The following is a 17,608-nucleotide window of genomic DNA, read 5'->3' as shown; positions in this document are numbered from 1 at the left end:
ACCTCTAGATGCCTATGACCCAATTAAAATGGTTAAAAGAAAGAAAGAAAGAAATGGCAGTTTTCTGGGAAAAATGCACAATGAGTCAGCTGTTTTATAAATCAGATAGTTTCTTATAAACTTAAACATTCACTTGCCGTATGGTCCAGCAACCCCACTCCTAGGTATTTGCCCAAATGAAATAAAAATGTGTTCACACAGGGGCACCTGGGTGGCTCAGTCGGTTGAGCGTCCCACTTCAGCTCAGGTCATGATATTGAAATTTGTGAGCTCGAGCCCCACGTCGGGCTCTGTGCTGACAGCTCAGAGCCTGGAACCTGCTTCGGATTCTGTGTCTCCCTCTCTCTCTGAGGCCCGCCCCCCCCACCCCCGCTCACGCTCTGTCTCAGTCTCTCAAAAATGAATAAACTTTAAAAAAATTAAAAAAAATGTGTTCACACAAATTTTGTAACCAAAGTTCACACAAAACATCTGTACGTGAATATTTATAGCAGCTTTTTTCACAATTACCAAAAACTGGGGGGAAAAAAACCCTCCAAATGTCTTTCAGCTGTACCTGTGGTACAGCCATAACATAGAACACCACACAACAGTACAAGGAGCTGAACTATTGACACACGCAACCGCATGGATTGATCTAGAAAGCATTATTCTAAGGCAAAGGAGTCAGACACAAAAGACTACGTATGATTCCATTTACTGGACATTCTGGAAATTGCAACGCTATAGTGACAGAAAGTAGATCAGGGATTACCAGGAACAGGGTATGGGGGAAGATTTGATCACCAAGGGGGTCTAAAAGGGATTCGGGGGTTGATGCACCCGTCCTACATCTCAGTTATAGTGGGGGCTAAATGACCGTATGCTAAACATTTTAAAAGATGAATTTTATTGTATGTACATTATACTTCAATACAAAGAAAACCCCCAACGTGGAGGAAAAACACTGAAGGATGAGTTCAGATGATTCGGATTAAATTCTTTAAGACCGGAGAGCAGAGCACAGCTTGTAGATGTCGGGGGGGGGGGGGGGGGTCCAATTTCAGCAGCTCAGGGGATTGCTCAAGTGCAGAGATGATGCCTACCTTCGCTTCCCGGGGCCCACAGCTCTTCCATTTGCGACTTACTAATTCACAGAGCAGCCTTGCAAACTGGCACGACATGCACCCACTCAAGGTCAAAAGACATTGGGCTGGGAACGTCAAAGAAACCGGGCATTTGGCCTTGCAGAAATCTAAATGACTCCGTCCCTTCATCCCTACTATTTTGGTGTTTTGAAATCACTCCGGGTACCCGGGGGGTCCTGGAAGGCTAGTTGGGGGAACGAATCGAGGGGGGGGGTTTTGCTGGGGGAGGGGAGCAGAGGGAGGGGAGGTCCTGAGAGACGAGGGGCAGACAGCCTGCGGTCTCAGGTGACCGCCTCTAAGGGGCGTGAAGCCATTTGCCTTTATAATCTCCCCGCAGGGTGGGTCTTTGTCCAGGGAGTTCCTTTCATTTGTATGTTCCTTACATTTCCCTAGCATTCCACCTTAAAACGAGCTGGACGGACTCATGGCCCGGGCTCTCCACGCTGAGGTTTTGCTTCAGCAATGACACAGTGCACTTGGAACCTGCTCTCCCACATCTGGAAGCCACATGTCGGCGGCAGCTGTATAAAACGGTCAGCCCCGCAGACCTAGGGTGACGTTTTTTGCCAGAAGCCCGGGCGGCATGGACCTCACTCGGCTGTGGGTGCTGCTGGCCCTGGTCACCGTGGCCTGGGGCCAGTACGGTGACTACGGGTACCCCTACCAACAGTACCATGACTACAGCGATGACGGGTGGGTCAATCTGAACCGGCAAGGCTTCAGCTACCAGTGTCCCCACGGGCAGGTGGTGGTGGCCGTGAGGAGCATCTTCAACAAGAAAGAAGGCTCGGACAGACAGTGGAACTATGCCTGCATGCCCACGCCCCAGAACCTCGGGGAGCCCACGGAGTGCTGGTGGGAGGAAATCAACAGAGCTGGAATGGAGTGGTAAGGGCGGCCTGGGCTCTCGGGCGGGGGCTTGGTGGCACATCTGTCCCCCGGCATCGGCTTGACCACAGCCTCCAAGGACTAGGCCAGGAGTGCACTGTAGCTTTCTTGGGGGCAGGGGGGGCCGCTGCCCAGCGGCGACATTAGACGACAGAGACCCAGGATGGGGAGTGCAGACGGGCTCCCCCGCGCCTCTGTTCCTTCCAGAGGCCGCCCTCCTCGTAATCTGGTCCAGGGACTGCTTTGGGTCTGCGAGAAGGTTCCCGGCCTGCAGACCAGAGGAGTACGGAAATTGGCAGTCTTTAAGACACTTTAGAGCCCACAACCAACGTCGTTGTGGTGTCCGGATGGCGTTTTCGTTTCGCAGCAATTTATTTTTAGTGTTTCACCAAATACTGGTGCACGGTTGTCAGGGGACAAGAAATGACTGGCCCCTCCCCACAGACCGTTTGAGAAACATGAACTGAGAGCAAGCGAATGTGGGGGGGGGGGGGGGCAGAGAAATGTAGGCAAAGAGAAGCGAAATGAAAAACCTCTCCACCGCCCTGAGAAGATGTGCTCTCTCAGTTATAAATACTGAGCCCCTTCTCTCTGCCTGACCCGAAAGTGGGTTTCACCGCCGTAAAATAGTTTACGGAAAACTGTTGGGGGAGAAGGGCTGCTCTTTGCCTGACGGGGCTCCGCCACAGTCAATGGCATGGACACGGTCCAAATCTGTGATTTGCTGTGGGGTGTGACCGTCCCAGCCCCAGTACTTGGTCAGGAGCCCATCCCAGTACTACTGACGGCTAGGCTGGTTATTCATTCAGCCCGGATTGGGGGCAGGAACCCTGGGGGTGGGGGGGGGGGGGGGGGGAGGGGGGGGGGGAGCCCGGGGGGGTGGGGAGGGGAGGGCAGCCCTAGGGGAGGCAGGTCCAGGGAGGAGGATGCCCAGCTGGGAGGCTGCTGTAAGGCAGGGCTCTATGAAGGTTCCAGCAGGCATGTGGCATCGAGGGGGTTGGGGTGGTCAAACTCTGGGGGATCGCTGGGTCAACAGACAGAACCATGATGAGAGGCCAAGAGGCAAAGACAGTGACCTGAGGAGGAGCCAGGCAAGAGAAGGGACCTCTGAGTGGTAAAAACAGCCACCGTTTATTGAGTGCTTCCGCTGGGCTGGCACCATGCTGAGTGCTTTGTATGGATTACCTCATTAGTGCTCAAAACAAATCTCTAAGTCATTTTATAGGCAGACAAACTGTGGTCTAGAGGCCCAGGTGTTTCCTCAGCCGGAAAGTGCTAGAGCCAGGATTTGGATCTTAACTCCAAAGTGGATGTGCGTGGTCCCGGTGATGAGCTATTTGAGAGCCCGCTGCCCCCGCCCAGTGGGGGCCATTGGCTCAGCTGGGGGGCCAGGGCTGGACTCAAGGCGGTTCTTCATCCTGGGAGGATGGGATCTGCAAAGGTCAGAGCACAAGCCTGGCCCTGGAGGACGGGGGACCAGCTCGGTACCCATGACTGACGAGGGGTTCCGCCAGCCTGTGGAAGGGATGAGGAGAGGGTCCCACAAGCAGCTGTAAGTGGGGCCCTTCATCCGGCCTTCCCTGTCTACCCCACTGCCTCCGGTGAGCAGATTTAATTAGCCCAAACTCCTTCTGGTAGGCGGCCAACTCAGAATCTAGCCTCACCTCAAAGACCTGAAGCAGGTCCCAGTGCCTGGCCTGGGGCTCAGGACCAACCCAGTTATACTCCCACCTGGTCCTTCCATCTGGGGGGCCATGATATGGACGGGTCCCCTTTCTAATCCCCCTTTTTAGAGACAGAATAAAACGGCACTCGGAGATGATTTCTTCACCCCAAAGGAAAAGCCCTGGGCTCTGAGTCAGAAGGCTTGGGTTTGGATCCGGGTTCTAAAGACCATGTGACCTTGGACCAGTGGTTCAACTCTCTGGGTTCCCACCTCATCTGGAAAATGAGTGGCCCCACTACATGATCCCAGAAGAATTCACATCTCCAGCACCCCACGCTCCGTTTGGCCCTGAAAACGCACTTGGATTTTTCTGGCATTCTGTTGATCCTTGTGTTTATCCCTGCTAGGCAGAGGAAGCAAATGATGTTTAGTTTTAAACTTGCCAGCTTGCTACTCAGCTAATCACAGAGTTAAAAATGCACAACCATGAAAAACAGCCCCTTTACGGTAAACCTCGGCTGCCCCAGGACCGACACCAATTACCCCAGAGGCATGTTTTTAGATGATTATTGCCTCGAGTTGAGACTTCATTGTCAGTGAAAACTCTGAAAGGAAGGGATTTGTTTGTAGGCTGAGGGGCAGTTACGTCTTCCCACAGGCTGCAAGCTTGTAATCTGCTCTGGAGAAAGAGTCGTTGATGGTTTTGCACAATTTGGCTGCCTTTTATATATATATATATATATATATATATATATATATATATATTAAATATAACTTATTGTCAGAATGGTTTCCATACAACACCCATTGCTCATCCCAACAGATGCCCTCAATGCCCATCACCCACTTCCCCCCTCCCCCGCCCCCCATCCACCCTCAGTTTGTTCTCAGCATTTAAGAGTCTCTTGTGGTTTGCCTCCCTCCCTCTCTGTAACTTTTTCCCCCCTCCTTCCCCTCCCCCATGGTCTTCCGTTAAGTTTCTCGGGATCCACCTATGAGTGAAAACATATGGTATCTGTCTTTCTCTGCCTGACTTATTTCACTTAGCGTAATACTTTCCAGTTCCATCCACGTTGCTACAAATGGCCAGATTTCATTCTTTCTCGTTGCCAAGTAGTATTCCATTGTATATAGAAACCACAGCAATTTCTTAACTCGACACGTCTCCAAAGGCAAGGGAATGAAAACCAAAAATGAACTGTTGGGACCTCACCAAGATAAAAAGCTTCCGCACTGCAAAGGAAACAATCAACGAAACTAAAAGGCAACCGATGGAACGGGAGAAGATATTTGCAAATGACATATCGGATAAAGGGCTAGTATCCAAAAGCAATTTGGCCGCCTTGTATAACTGACTCAGCTTGCCGGTTTATTTTAAGAGGCAGGAGGAATCTCGAGCACAGGTATGACAACAATACATAGGGTCTACTAAAGATGCTTGCTAAAAAAAATAATAATAATAATAAAATAAATAAATAAAAATAAAGACGCTTGCTAATAAGAGCACAGATTTGAAAGGTGTTCCAACCGTGGCTGAGCAGCTCGTAACACTGCTGTTTGCTATGGTTTCCGTGCCAGATTCTGGTGTGTGGATCCTGGCTCCCCAACTAATGACCACCAGGAGGCTCTACCTAGGTCCCAAGCGTGGCATTTTGCTGTTTCAGGGCATGGCTCTGTTGTTCCCGGGGAATCTTCTCTAAATTGACACAGCACAAGCTATAGGACATGTCGGTCCTGGGCGGAACAAGATGAAGTTGGAATTTTCTAGTCAGGCTGAGCTGTCATGCGGTGGAAAGAGCTTTGGTCTTAGAGTCAGGAAACCCCTGATTCACAGCTCCTGTTTCTATCATCTGCCGGCCCTGTGGTCCTGCGCATTCATTCTAGAAAGAAAGAAAGGTGTAACACCCGCTTCGCAATAGGGGTGCAAGGAAAAATGTGTAGAGGAGCCCTACGTGTATACAGGAACTCCAAATCTAAATGTAAACAGATGCCCAGCACATCCTGGGTGGTCAGTAAAGGTTCAGAGATTCTGGAATCTGCTGAGGCTGGGTTTGGACAAGCCACCTTTGCGTGGAGCCTGCATTCAGAGGAACAGCATTGTGTTTATTGGCACCTGCTTTCTTCCTCCACTCCCCTCCCCTGGACTTCAAAGGACCTCAGGAAGACCTTTTGCAATGGCCGCTTCCATCAGAGCTGACAATTTCAACGTATTCAAGGTCAATTTCTTACTCAACGCGCCTCCAAAGGCAAGGGAATTCAAAGCAAAACGAACCGTTCGTGAACGACAAGCCACGTGATGGAGAAGAGGAGAAAGGAAAACTCTCCCACTGAGCTGTGGGAGCACCCACGTCAGTCTGAACCTGGGACTGGTGGGCAGAAACTCAGTTTTTTCCATAATCTCAGTGTTCCAATTCTAATGGAGACCAGGGCTCTGGGTAGTACGGGGCAAGCCCTCCTGATCTGTGGTTCTGAGCACTCAGGACACACAGCGCCCACCTCCTCAGAGATCCTTCCTCAGACCACCGTCTCTAAACTCACGTTTCTCACCCTCCACTCCCCAACCCGCTTTATGTTTGCAGTGGTGCACCTGTCATTAGCCAATGTGTATTTGTATATTGCTCGTCTCCTTGAAAACAGGCTTTGCAAATGTAGGGACTTTGTCTTATTCAGTACTGCGTAGAATATTCTCCAGCGCCGTGGATAAGGCTTGTGCAAAGCAGGCCCACTAAATACGTATGCAAGACTAAGTCTGACTCGTTAGTGGCTTGGGCAGTCCCAATCCCAGCCGGTGTTCCCACCGCCCTCACCACAGAAGCCTGCGGATTTTCCCGCAGGGGACGCCGTTTGGTTTCCATTTTTGAGTCTCGGTATTCCACTGTCCGTAATATAGGGCCCAACTTTATTGTTCACGTCTCACTGTGACGAGGTGCCTTTGCGGCCCTGCAGGATGGTCTTTTGAGATTTCCCAAAGTTCTCTAAAACATACAAAGGATGGCTGACACACTTACCTTAAGATAAATTCTTTTCTAGCTTCCACTCTCCCACCCCCCCAAATGTTAACGTCCCCAAAAGCTTCAAAAAAAAAAAAAAAAAAAGAAAATACAGTAGTGAACTCTTTATCTCAAAAGCCACAGAGCCCCAGTGCCATATGGATTCCGGGCTGGATCTCGGAACAGCAAAAGGGCATTAGTGTGAAAACCGGCGAAATTCCAAGTGAAGTCCGGACGTTAGGGCCGTACTGATGTCACTTCCTTGGTGTTCATCAAGGCACCGGAGTTCTGAGAGATAAGGTCAAGGGAACGACTCCTCTGTAAATCTGCATCTATTTCAAACCAAAAAGATATTTGAAAACAACGATGCAGGCTAGTAGGGCATGTACCGGGAGTTTATGAGGAAACGGCAACAGAGTCGAAGAAGCTCGGAGCTGGGAGGGATCTGGAGAATAATCCACAGCAGTCTCCTTGCTTTGTATAAGAGGAATAAAGGCCAAGAGAGCCAGAAATACATTCGGCATAGGAACTATTACCCTTGGCCTAATTTATGTGACGCTTTGGAGTTTATAAACATTCCCCATTTCTACGTTCCTTTGCTCATTCATTCCCTACCAAATGCTCATCATCACAAACTTTGCCAGACTCCGGGAACCTGAAGACAAATGATATACAGTCTACGCCCTTGGCTTCCTCATGGTCTATCTAATCTTACTTGTTCCTCACGGTAATACTGGGAGGCAGGCCTTACTATTTCCCCGTTTCGCAGATGAGAGACTGTAGCTCAGAGCGTTGGGAGACTTGCCGGCTCCGAGCTGATGAGTAGCGGGGGGGGGGGGGAGGGGGGGGGCCAAGCCAGACAGTCTGATGCCACAGTGCTGACGGCGGATGTGAAAGGTCGGCATTGTTTTTGTGCTTGGATGGAGCCGTGGTGAGTGCTGGGCTGGCGATGATATCCCATCCACCGAAGAATGACTTCTGGAGGCAAGGAGGCAAGTGTGGGAGGAGGGTTATGGCAGATCCAGGATTCTTGCCAACTTTCCATCAAGGTCGCGCCTCTAAGTACTAGGAATCAATCGTCTGGGGGAAACCTTGAGTTCTGCGAACTTGGCTCTTGGTTGGGCTGATCAGGATGGCAAAGCTTCCCTCCTCCGGTAGGGGGTTTGCTCCTGCCGGGGCACTTGTCAGACATAATTTTCCCAGTAAATAAGTCTGACCCACAGACTTAGGATTGCTTCTTCTGTGCGTCCGCGTGTGTGTTTCTTTGAAGCAGTGGAGAGTCAAACAGGACCATTCTTAAAAACACTGCCCCCCCCAACTGCTGACGCAAATCATGTCCACGTTCCAAGACCCAGTTTCTACCTCTACAAAGACAACCCCCTAGAATTGTTGTGATAAGCACCTTCGATAATATTGTAGGCATTCATGGCTGTGTGTCCTTGGGGGAATCACTTAACCTCTCCCAACCTGAGTATCCTTGTGTACCAAATGCGAGGGGTGGGGGGGGAAGGTGGGGGGCTGGTTATTCGAGCCATTTCACAGGATTGTTTGGATGATGGAAATAACGAACACAGAGACAGTGCTGAGCACAACGGCTGGCACATGGAAAGTCCCCGGCAAAGGTCGCTTCTTTTTACTTAGAAACCGAAACTCAAGTTTCACAGTGAATTGGAAAGCCGGCGCTGAAATATAAATCTCTGGCTTACAAAGACCCCTGATGGGTACGCACCATTTTGTTTTAGGAACACGCAACTCGGTTCTGATCTATGAATATTTAAATGTACATTACGAGTGTCTTGAATGTTTGTCACATTTTCAGTTAGACCTGGAGGTAGCGTTAGATCTCCTGGTCAATAAACATTGCGATAATTGATGTTCAAGGTCTCCCGGGGCTGAGCCTGCAGTCCCCACGTGACCTGAAATGGTTCCCAGGCCATAGCTGATCTCAGGCCATAAATCCATCATAGAAGCTCATCTGCATCTTCTCAGAGGCCTTCGGGGTAGCCTTGACTTCTTGTGTTTTTCCAAAACGGGGCAGGAGTTTGTATTGTGGGGAGAATTTGTCTTTCTCCCTCGGTCCTGGCCTGTGTCTTTTTATCCAGAAAAGCTGTTCAGCAGGCCATTCGTGCTTCCCCATCTGGAAACCTGGCAGACAGGCCGGCAGACATGAAACCGGGACAGAGAAGACGGCAGAACTCTTCCCCAGATGCGAGCAGGCAGAGAACAGCCTGCGGACAGCTTGACATTATTTGTAGTTCGCGTCTCCACCATTGTGGCAGGAGGCCCAGTACTCGGCGGTGCAGCACTGACCTCCAAAAACCCTGCACTGTCACACTTTGCCCCTAAACTGGGTTCGTCTCTGCCCCTGGCCGCTTCCCTGTCCCAAAGTCCCCACCTGGTCTCTCATTTTTCTTCTCTGCCTTTAGTGTCAACCCCCTTCTTCTCCCCACTGTCTGAATTTCCACAGTGAGTGCTTCCCAGCACAGCCCTCTGGAAAGACCGAGGATAGCACCAGGCACAGAGGAAGTTCTGATGAGGGTCTGTTGAAAGACTTAAGAAACATTCTGAAGCCCTGTGAACTCTGTTATAAATGCCTTAGAGGAACCCGAAGGATTATTCTGGGGAAAAGAGAATTAGCGGGAATCGAGGCTTCACTCCAAAATAACGAGTCTCTCTTGGGGGGACTTGAGCCCTCCTCAAGCCGGGTTGGGGGAGAAGTTTGGCGGAGTGAAGGAGGCCGGGTCACCGTGTCTCACACCGTCTTCCCAACACCGGCTTTTCCGGTTTCTGTCTTGGCCAAGACTTTTGCAGGCGTTCTTTCATTCGGTCCTCACGGTGACTTGGGTGAGGCTCCACACGGCCTGGTAAGGACAGGACAGGCACAGACCTCAACAAAAGCTCTTCCCCTGCATGCTTCTTTGTTGGACGGCGGCAGATACAGGAGAATGTTTTCTGTCTCTCCTTTTGGGGCAACAGGCCCGAGACAAGCCATTTTCCAAAGGCCACTTCTCAGAGAAGTTTCCTCCCTGAGGATCGTAAGGGGGGGACTAAGTAACTGCCTCCTAGTCTACCTTCTGGAAAGTTTCTCCCGTCAGGGGGAGCCGGGCCAACGATGATCCAGGTTGTGAGACAAAACCGAGCCTCCGGCCTTCACGGGGTTGGTGAGAAGGCAAGGCTGCCTTCCGACGTGGGGAGTAGACAGCCTCTGAAGCAGGGCACCCCGAGGTTCTCAGGGAATCTGGGCCCAGGGCTTCCATGGGGTCCTGTCATAAGCCACCCAGAAGCCTACGGGCTTGGGTCCTTATCCTCTTGTAGGCCCCTTCAGGAGCATCGCACAGGTGCCAGAAAGGGGAGCAGAGCCTCTGTTGTGTCTTTTCATCACCAACCACTTCTTTTTCTTAATGTTTATTTATTTTGCAAGAGAGAGAGCACACGAGCAGGTGAGGGGCAGAGAGAGGGAAGAGAGAATCCCAACAAGGCTCCCCGCTGTCTGCACAGAGCCTGATGCAGGGCTCAACCCCATGACCCTGGGATCATGGCTGGAGCCAAAGTCAAGAGCAGGACGCTCAACTGACTGAGCCACCCAGGCGCCCCCATCACTAACCATTGTTAACGACTGGTTTGAATCACTCGAGCCATGCCAGCCCTCCCCTGCTCCCCCGCACCCATCCCATCTACAGCCACCCCTACCCTTCTTCTCCCCTGCCTGCTCCGTGTTTGTGATTCTGCAGCTTGTGGCCAAATGTTTAAGTGACTCTTGTCAAATAAGGTGCTTTCAGAAAAGATCGAAAGTTGCCAGAAGGGAGGGGAGGAATGCCCAAAGCTCTATTCAGTTGACACCCTCAGCCTGAGGAGGCTTGGTTCCTGAGGGTGAAGGTGGATGTGGGGAGATGATCACTCACTTGGGTTCTGGAAACTTCATGGGGGGGGGGAGTTTCAGGGTCCTTTCTGGGTCTAAGCGATGGGCTCTCCCAAGTCAACTCAGTCATCAGTCATCTGTTCGTTCGTTCTTCTGTTAAACATCTGCTAGACCCATTGTGTCAGGCACTGTGGGGACTTCAAACTAAAGATCAAGCTGTCCCTTAAGGATTTTACCTTCTACTGGGGGTGATAAGTGAGACCTAAGTATCTATACTACAAAGTGGTGTGTGTGTCGGGGCACCTGGGCGGCTCAGTCGGTTGAGCGACCGACTTCGGCTCGGGTCACGGTCTCACGGTCCGTGAGTTCGGGCCCCGCGTCGGGCTCTGTGCCGACAGCTCGGAGCCCGGAGCCTGCTTCAGATTCTGTGTCTCCCTCTCCCTCTGCGCCTCCCCCGTGCAGGCTCTGTCTCTCTGTGTCAAAAATCAAATAAACATTTAAAAAAATTAAAAAAAAAAAACCCAAAGTGGGTGTGTGTCTGCAACCAAGGCATCCAACCCCCGTGAGCTTTGTTTTAGGGAAACAGACCCTCAGAGAATGCACTGGGGTCCACCAGCTTTCCTCTGACCGGAGACTGGGGAGCCGAGGCTGCTTTCGTCGAGTATGCTCAACAGTCGTCAAGTGGACGAAATGAAAGTATGATGGCAATAACAAATGACCGAGCAAGCGTCGAAAGCGTCAATAATAAGTCATTTAGTAAGCGCCAGGATTTTATCTGCGTGGTGTTATTTGGTCTTCACGATAACCTACATAAGTATGTGCGATTATGATGCCCGTTTTGCAAATGAGGAAACCGAGGCTGTTGGAGGCTACGAAACCCGCTCAAGGTGACACAGCTGAGGGTGGTTGGAGCACTTGGTCCGGCAGCATATCCCATGCTGTTAGCCTTTCTGCTCCGCCGATCGCCAAGTGAGAGTGAAAATGGCCGCCGACAAATATCCACTTCAGGGAGGAATAATTTCATGGCTTGGCCACACGCACTACCAAAACCCCGGTGCAGGCTCGCTCTAGCAACACGTGTAAGTGACGGGACAGAAGGTAGGAGAGGCGAGCCCTGTGTGGTTCTCTAACTTTTACCACACGGTCTTACGCCCCGCGCCTGTCGTGTCCAAATGATCTTCACAGGGCAGCCTTCCTGAGGTGGCGAATGAGGGAGTGACAGGCACACTTGCCCTACGGGACGGTGGGGCCAGCTGCCCGCTGACCGCCGGCGGAGAATTCACAGGACGCGGAATGCCTTCAGCACCAGGACTCCACGGGCTCAGGTCAGCTTCTCTTGCCGCACTAATTTTTACTCGAGGGAAATGATCACCCTGGGAACCCTGTCCCCGTGGTGATCCGAGTGCCTCTGACAAACCAGAACAATGGAACAACAGCCACAGGGAAACCACAGCCTGGCTCAGTTCTGAGAAGGAACATTTTTTGATTTTTATAGAGGAAGCCAGAATTGTAGTGATGGTAAGAAAGAAGACACCAGAAGCTTTATGGACAACTTTTAGTGCTTTCTATTGAAAAGCTCTCACTCACGCTGCTAGAATGAGGCTATCACAGACCATCTTGGACACTCCACTGCCCCAGAGCCTGGCAGCCCATTCCAATCACGTGGCTTCCAACACGTGCCAGGCGTCTTCCCAAGGGGGTACTGCTTCCGATAAGATGTGGGCAACGGTAGGGCAGAGAAGGCTAGCGCGTCAAGGGCATTTTCATCTGCGTTCCTGAGCTCCTGGAGCTGAGGTCTCTAGGGTCCCGGCACCTGTTGCAAGTTCCAGGGACAGCAACCCAGGCTCATCTGCATGGCTGGCCAAGCACCAAGCCCAGGTCTCAGTTCTCTCCACACGGAAGCACGGAGAGGGATGCAAGAGTAAAGCCTTCCAATCAGAGCCATGAAATATATTTAATTGCTAGTGTCGTCAGATCCACAAGATCGTTTCTAGCACTTCCAAAGAATCACGTGAAACCCGTCACCACCGATGGTTTTCTAGTTTGTGTGTCAGCACAGCCCCTCCCACCCGTCAGCACGGAGCACTTATTCTTTATCTGTGATCGTTTCTGGAAACGTACCGGTACTTGGGAAAATGGGGTTGTGTTCTGGCAGCTGTCGGGCCAGGACGCGGAGACAACCGCCTGCTCTGCTCACTCGAGAGAGGGATCGGGGTCCGTGGCCGGATGGGTGGGGAATGCAGAGAATCCGAAGGAGCTAAAGACTTATTTTGGAAGGACTTGTGAGCGACCCCCAGCCCCCTTGAGGGGGGAGCCCTCTGTGGCTAGGTGGAGAACAGCGTCCTCAATATCAGCTGGAGGTGGCAACCTTCAGGCCCCAGTGTGATTTGGGGGAGGGGGGTGGGAGAGAGGAAGTGGGGCAAAGGAGGTGGGACAAAGGAAGAAATGATCACACACCGTCCAAAACCAACGCTTAGTGAGGAAGGCGCTGTGAAGGGAAAAGGGGCCGATCCCCAGAGTGAGGGCCCAGCGACAAGGAAAGGGTGACCACGCCCCGTGGTCGAGGGGAGAGTCTGTGGACCAGAAAGGAGGGGTTGCCTTCCGTGAAGAATTAGAATGCAGCGTCTCCGGCAGGAAAAATGCTCGTCCAGGGAGTTTGAGGCCCAGTTTGAGGCCCAGTTGGCCTGTCACCACCCTGTGGCGGTGCCTCCATATACCAGGACCCACCGTGGGCACTGGGGATAAATCTGACCCAAATCTGCTCTGACCAGGTAGAGCTTATGGTTTAGCGGGAGGTAGGAAGACTCCTGGGTAAGTGCGTCCATCCATTCACGCTCTCTTCTATCCAACTCTACATTCGTAGGAGTCTGTCGGGAACAGTGTTCCCCCAAGTTTCCTTCAGCTGAAAGATTCTGAATCATGTGAATTTTAACGGTGAGCGTAATGTGATTTCTACAAACATAACGAAGTCTTGACTGTTTGCATAAAAATGGAATACGTTGTTGGGAATCTAGGTCAGTCAAAGCATGGCCTGGCTTGGTCACGGTGGCAGCCGGGGTCTTGGGTGTCTCTGTCGTTAGTTCACTTTGGATTGTTCTCTTCTCTTCAGGTACCAGACGTGCTCCAACAATGGGCTGGTGGCGGGGTTCCAGAGCCGCTATTTTGAGTCCGTGCTGGATCGGGAATGGCAGTTTTACTGCTGTCGTTACAGCAAGAGATGTCCATATTCCTGCTGGTGAGCCTGGCGGAAGGAGCCTGGAGTCCAGAGGGGAGCTTGGGGGGTGCTCTGGTCCGTGTTTCTGGCTTCAGATAAGCCTGGGCGGTCACAGACAAGCTTAGAATGCGACAGCCAGCATATAGAAGGAAATGAACAAATAAAATTAAGGAAAAGGCTAGAATAATATCCTAGCAGGGAGGGACCTTACAGGTCGCCAACCCAATGCACCTACACCCCTCTTTTGGCAGGAAAGAAAACAGACAGAACGATAGGACAAGGAAGTCACTTGTCCGAAGTCACCCAGCTGTTTCATGGGGATGTCACCTCTAGAACTTGTCCCAAGTTCCTGGGTGTGCAAACGAGCCAGGCATTTCCGCCTTGGACAAATGGATCCCCAAAGTGGCAACATTTGAAGGGTGGCTCACTCAAGTGATTTATCTCTCTGCGGTGTGATGCCAGAAGGGGCAGCCTTGTGGGTTATGCTGTCTTCTGCAACCAGAGTTCCTCCACAGATGCCTGTGTGGCTCTAAGGAAGGCAGTTCCAAAGGCTTAACATTTTTCTGTCCAAAGTAATGGTGACTAGAAAATTCAGATTCCATATTGTGGAGCAGGGGCCTCCTCCAACTCTCCACAGCTTCCTCCATAAAGCAGTTCTTACCCCACCGTGGCAGGTGCACAGGCATGACTAGGACATAGGCTAGAACTGTGACAGGTCCCAAAGGCAAGGACCTAAAGCCCGTGCGTGGTGGCACAGCGTGGAAACCCTGATGGGGCAACAAGAAGCTTGAGGTTGTGTCTCTGTGTTGACGTGTCCTCTCCCTCCCTCCCCTCCTCCCCCAGCCTTCCTCCTCGTCCACTGTGACATCTCTAGCAAGTCACTTTCCTTCTCTACGGGGTCTCAAGTCCAGCCATCTTTTCTGGATCTCTGAGGTTTTTAAGAATCTCATGAAAGCTATAGATCCTGTCTTCAGCGTGTTTAAACAAAAGTTTACAGAGTCCTTAAACTCCCGAAAGCCACCAAAAGATCTTTGAGGTTGTTTTGAGCCCTAAAAATTCCTTGACTCCAAAGGTGCTTTTGCAAAGGGCAACCAGATGCCCAGAATTGTTTCCAAAGAGAGGATGAGGGTCTGAAAGATGACTGGGCCCCACTGAGAGAGAGAAGGAGGTAGGAGTCTGCCCACTGTGACCTGATAAATGGGGCTTTCCCCAATCTTCCCGGCCCGAGTCGGCCGACAGAGGCCACCCCCACCATGAAATCCGCCTCCCTTGTGGCAAGGCATTCAGAGCCAGTTACATCGCAAATAAATTATCTGAAATAGCAAGCCACAAACTAATAGCCAGTTAATCCATCACCACATTGGCAAGACTTCCCCTTAGGCTCCAAAGGAGGCATCAGGGTTGCAGGATACCGGGTGGCCCAGAGGAGCATGTTCAGGAGAGAGGGGGTAAACAAGAGTCAGCCCAGAGCGGGCTTCCCTGGGCAGGATGGACACCCGCCCTAATTTTGTGAGGACTGAGATAATATATACCCAGTATTGCCACCGGCTATGATCTGTCCCCTTCAACCCTCCCAGCTGCCGTGTAGACCCAGCCTCCTGGCCAACTAATAAATGCTGAGACCCCAGAGGCATCCAGATCGTTATATCTCAAAATTCCATTAATTTTCTCATGATGCCCCGGACTTCCCTTGATCACTGGAGCGCTGGTTCCAGCCTCCGTCCTGCTCCTCACAAGGGCTGGATGTCCTTCCTCTCACGCACTTTAGAAACGACTCTTTGAGTTCCCTTAGATGCAACCCACGTCTTGCTAGGATGTGAAGAATTTCATGAATGGGGACGTAGATACGAAGGAACAAACGCCTTGGGTTAAAGACGGGAAAAGGGAGATGAGCAACTTTTCTTCAGTTGCCGGAGACGTTCAGGGCCCCATGGCAAAACTCACCCCGAGCCTTGCCTGCGGTGCCCCCCTCTCGCCCCCCCAACCTAGAGGGTTGACAGAACCAGTGGGGGGGAAAGAGGAGAGAATGACTCAGAAAGACACGGCAAGTCAACTTGGAGGCAAGCCCCTCCGAGGAATGCTTTGCTTAGCTGCATCTATTCTGACTGCATGGTGTCAGAGCCAAGAGCCACCATGGCTGTCCCAAGGAAAACTTGGAGAAGCTGCAAAGTGAGATTGCCACATGCACTCACTATCCCACTGGGCTATCTAGACATCTTAGTGGCATCTTTGAATTGCCTGAGTCATGACGTTCCTTATATCATATGTCTTTAAATTGCCTGAGTCATGACGTTCCTTCTGTTATATGTCTTTCTAAATTGAATGAAGTCTCTAGGGCAAAAATTAGGTCTCGTTCGCCGAGGACTGCCTGGCACAAAACAGGCCCTTCATCAATTTCTAGGATGAACGTTGCAAGCCCATAGGAACAGGAACCGTGGTGAAACCTGACACTGTTAGGATGACGTTTTCTAGTTGAAAAGGATTTTTCCACGCGCATCGTTTTTTTTGATCCTTTTAACAGCCTGTCGGGGTGAGGAGTGTTTTCGCACACCTTCCCACGGTGAAAACCGCTGATAACCTTCCAATCTGTAGCCTCCCCTTCTGTCACTTAAACTGGCTTGAATTACCTCCCCGGAAACTAGACGCATGTGTTGGGGGGACGTTTTTACTCTCCCACTTTGAAAGCCGATCTGCTGCACTGAGCCCGACACTGTTTGGAACGCGCTAAATGAGCATCTATCCTCTTTGTGCGTGCAGGCCCTCAAGGATTCGGAAATAACACCGCTCTTGCAGGGAGAGAAAAAAAAACCCCACAAATCACCCCACCACCTCCCAGATGAGCGAGAGATTCATTTGTTTAGTTCGGACCGAGGTGCTGCTCTCGCTTCAGACTGAAGTTTCTCATTAGAGAGTAGAGCCTCACCGAACTCTGGCAAAAGAGAGAATTGCTGATAGATTCAGACACGCTGTCACTAAACAGTCCCCACTGGATGGGTTCCATATGTACATTTTACATGTCTTTATTTACATGTGAGAATTCAAAATCTTTGTCCGGTTGTCTGCAAACCACAAACACATGTCGCTGACGGAGCCACAACCCTTCGGAGCCTGTGTGTTAATAATCCCCAGGCTCCCAGCAGCTACAGCTGCTGCCTGCCATGTACCAGAACGTCCCCCATCGGCAGGTGACGCCGGCCACGTGTAGACGATGGGTCCCAGGAACGAACCGTTTTGAATTGAGCATCTATTTCCTTTTTCTCATGGTTCTTCTCCAGACCTGTGGCCTTTCATTACGTTCATTGTATAGTATGTTTGGATTGGCAAAGAATAATGTTCTTCCTCAGAATCAATATAGGCGACATGTTCAGTTCTCCTCCAACCCAGACGTCCCATGACTCTCGCATGTTATACTCTCTGCTGCCCAGCTCCCCTTTCCCTGAAGCTCGAGTCTGACGCCAGAGAACATTTTCCTGAATGCCCAGATAGCTCGAGTCCACAACAACGAAATCAGCTTACCAGAACACTCTTCCCCCCCCCCCCCCCACTCTAGAGCACTCGATCAAACTAACCTTCAACTCTGGGTCTCGTGGTTCAGATTTCAATACAAGATGGGTGGTGTTTGCCTGAAGTCATGGCAGGGACAAGAATGACGTCACAGGCACCTCCACTGCTGTGTCTGTCACTCCCACCCCTGCTCAGCGCTGTGCCCAGAGTCTGGGAAGAAAGGCGGCTTCTACACTGGTTCCTCCGAGCCATTGGGAGTCAGTATCAGAGTGGTGGCGACACCCACACTTTGAGACAATAGGACCGGATGTTGCATTTTTTTTTAATACAAAATTTATTGTCAAATTGGTTTCCATACAA

The 17,608-nt window shown here is 51.2% G+C and overlaps 1 protein-coding gene across 1 annotated transcript in view; it reads left to right on the top strand.

Annotated features, from left to right (window-relative positions):
- The first annotated feature begins 1,601 nt into the window (after positions 1-1,601).
- DPT (dermatopontin) overlaps positions 1,602-17,608 on the top strand; it is a 25,507-nt gene continuing 9,500 nt past the window's right edge. The window contains exons 1-2 of the mRNA XM_049633872.1: positions 1,602-2,015; positions 13,640-13,765. Coding sequence (XP_049489829.1) covers positions 1,711-2,015; positions 13,640-13,765 — 431 coding nt within the window. The 5' untranslated portion in view covers positions 1,602-1,710. The remainder of the gene's footprint in view (positions 2,016-13,639; positions 13,766-17,608) is intronic.

This window comes from Panthera uncia, chromosome F1, assembly GCF_023721935.1.
Source record: "Panthera uncia isolate 11264 chromosome F1, Puncia_PCG_1.0, whole genome shotgun sequence".
NCBI lineage: Eukaryota > Metazoa > Chordata > Mammalia > Carnivora > Felidae > Panthera > Panthera uncia.
The sequence above is the reverse complement of the archived record's forward strand: the minus strand, read 5'-3'. Positions and strand labels throughout refer to the sequence as shown.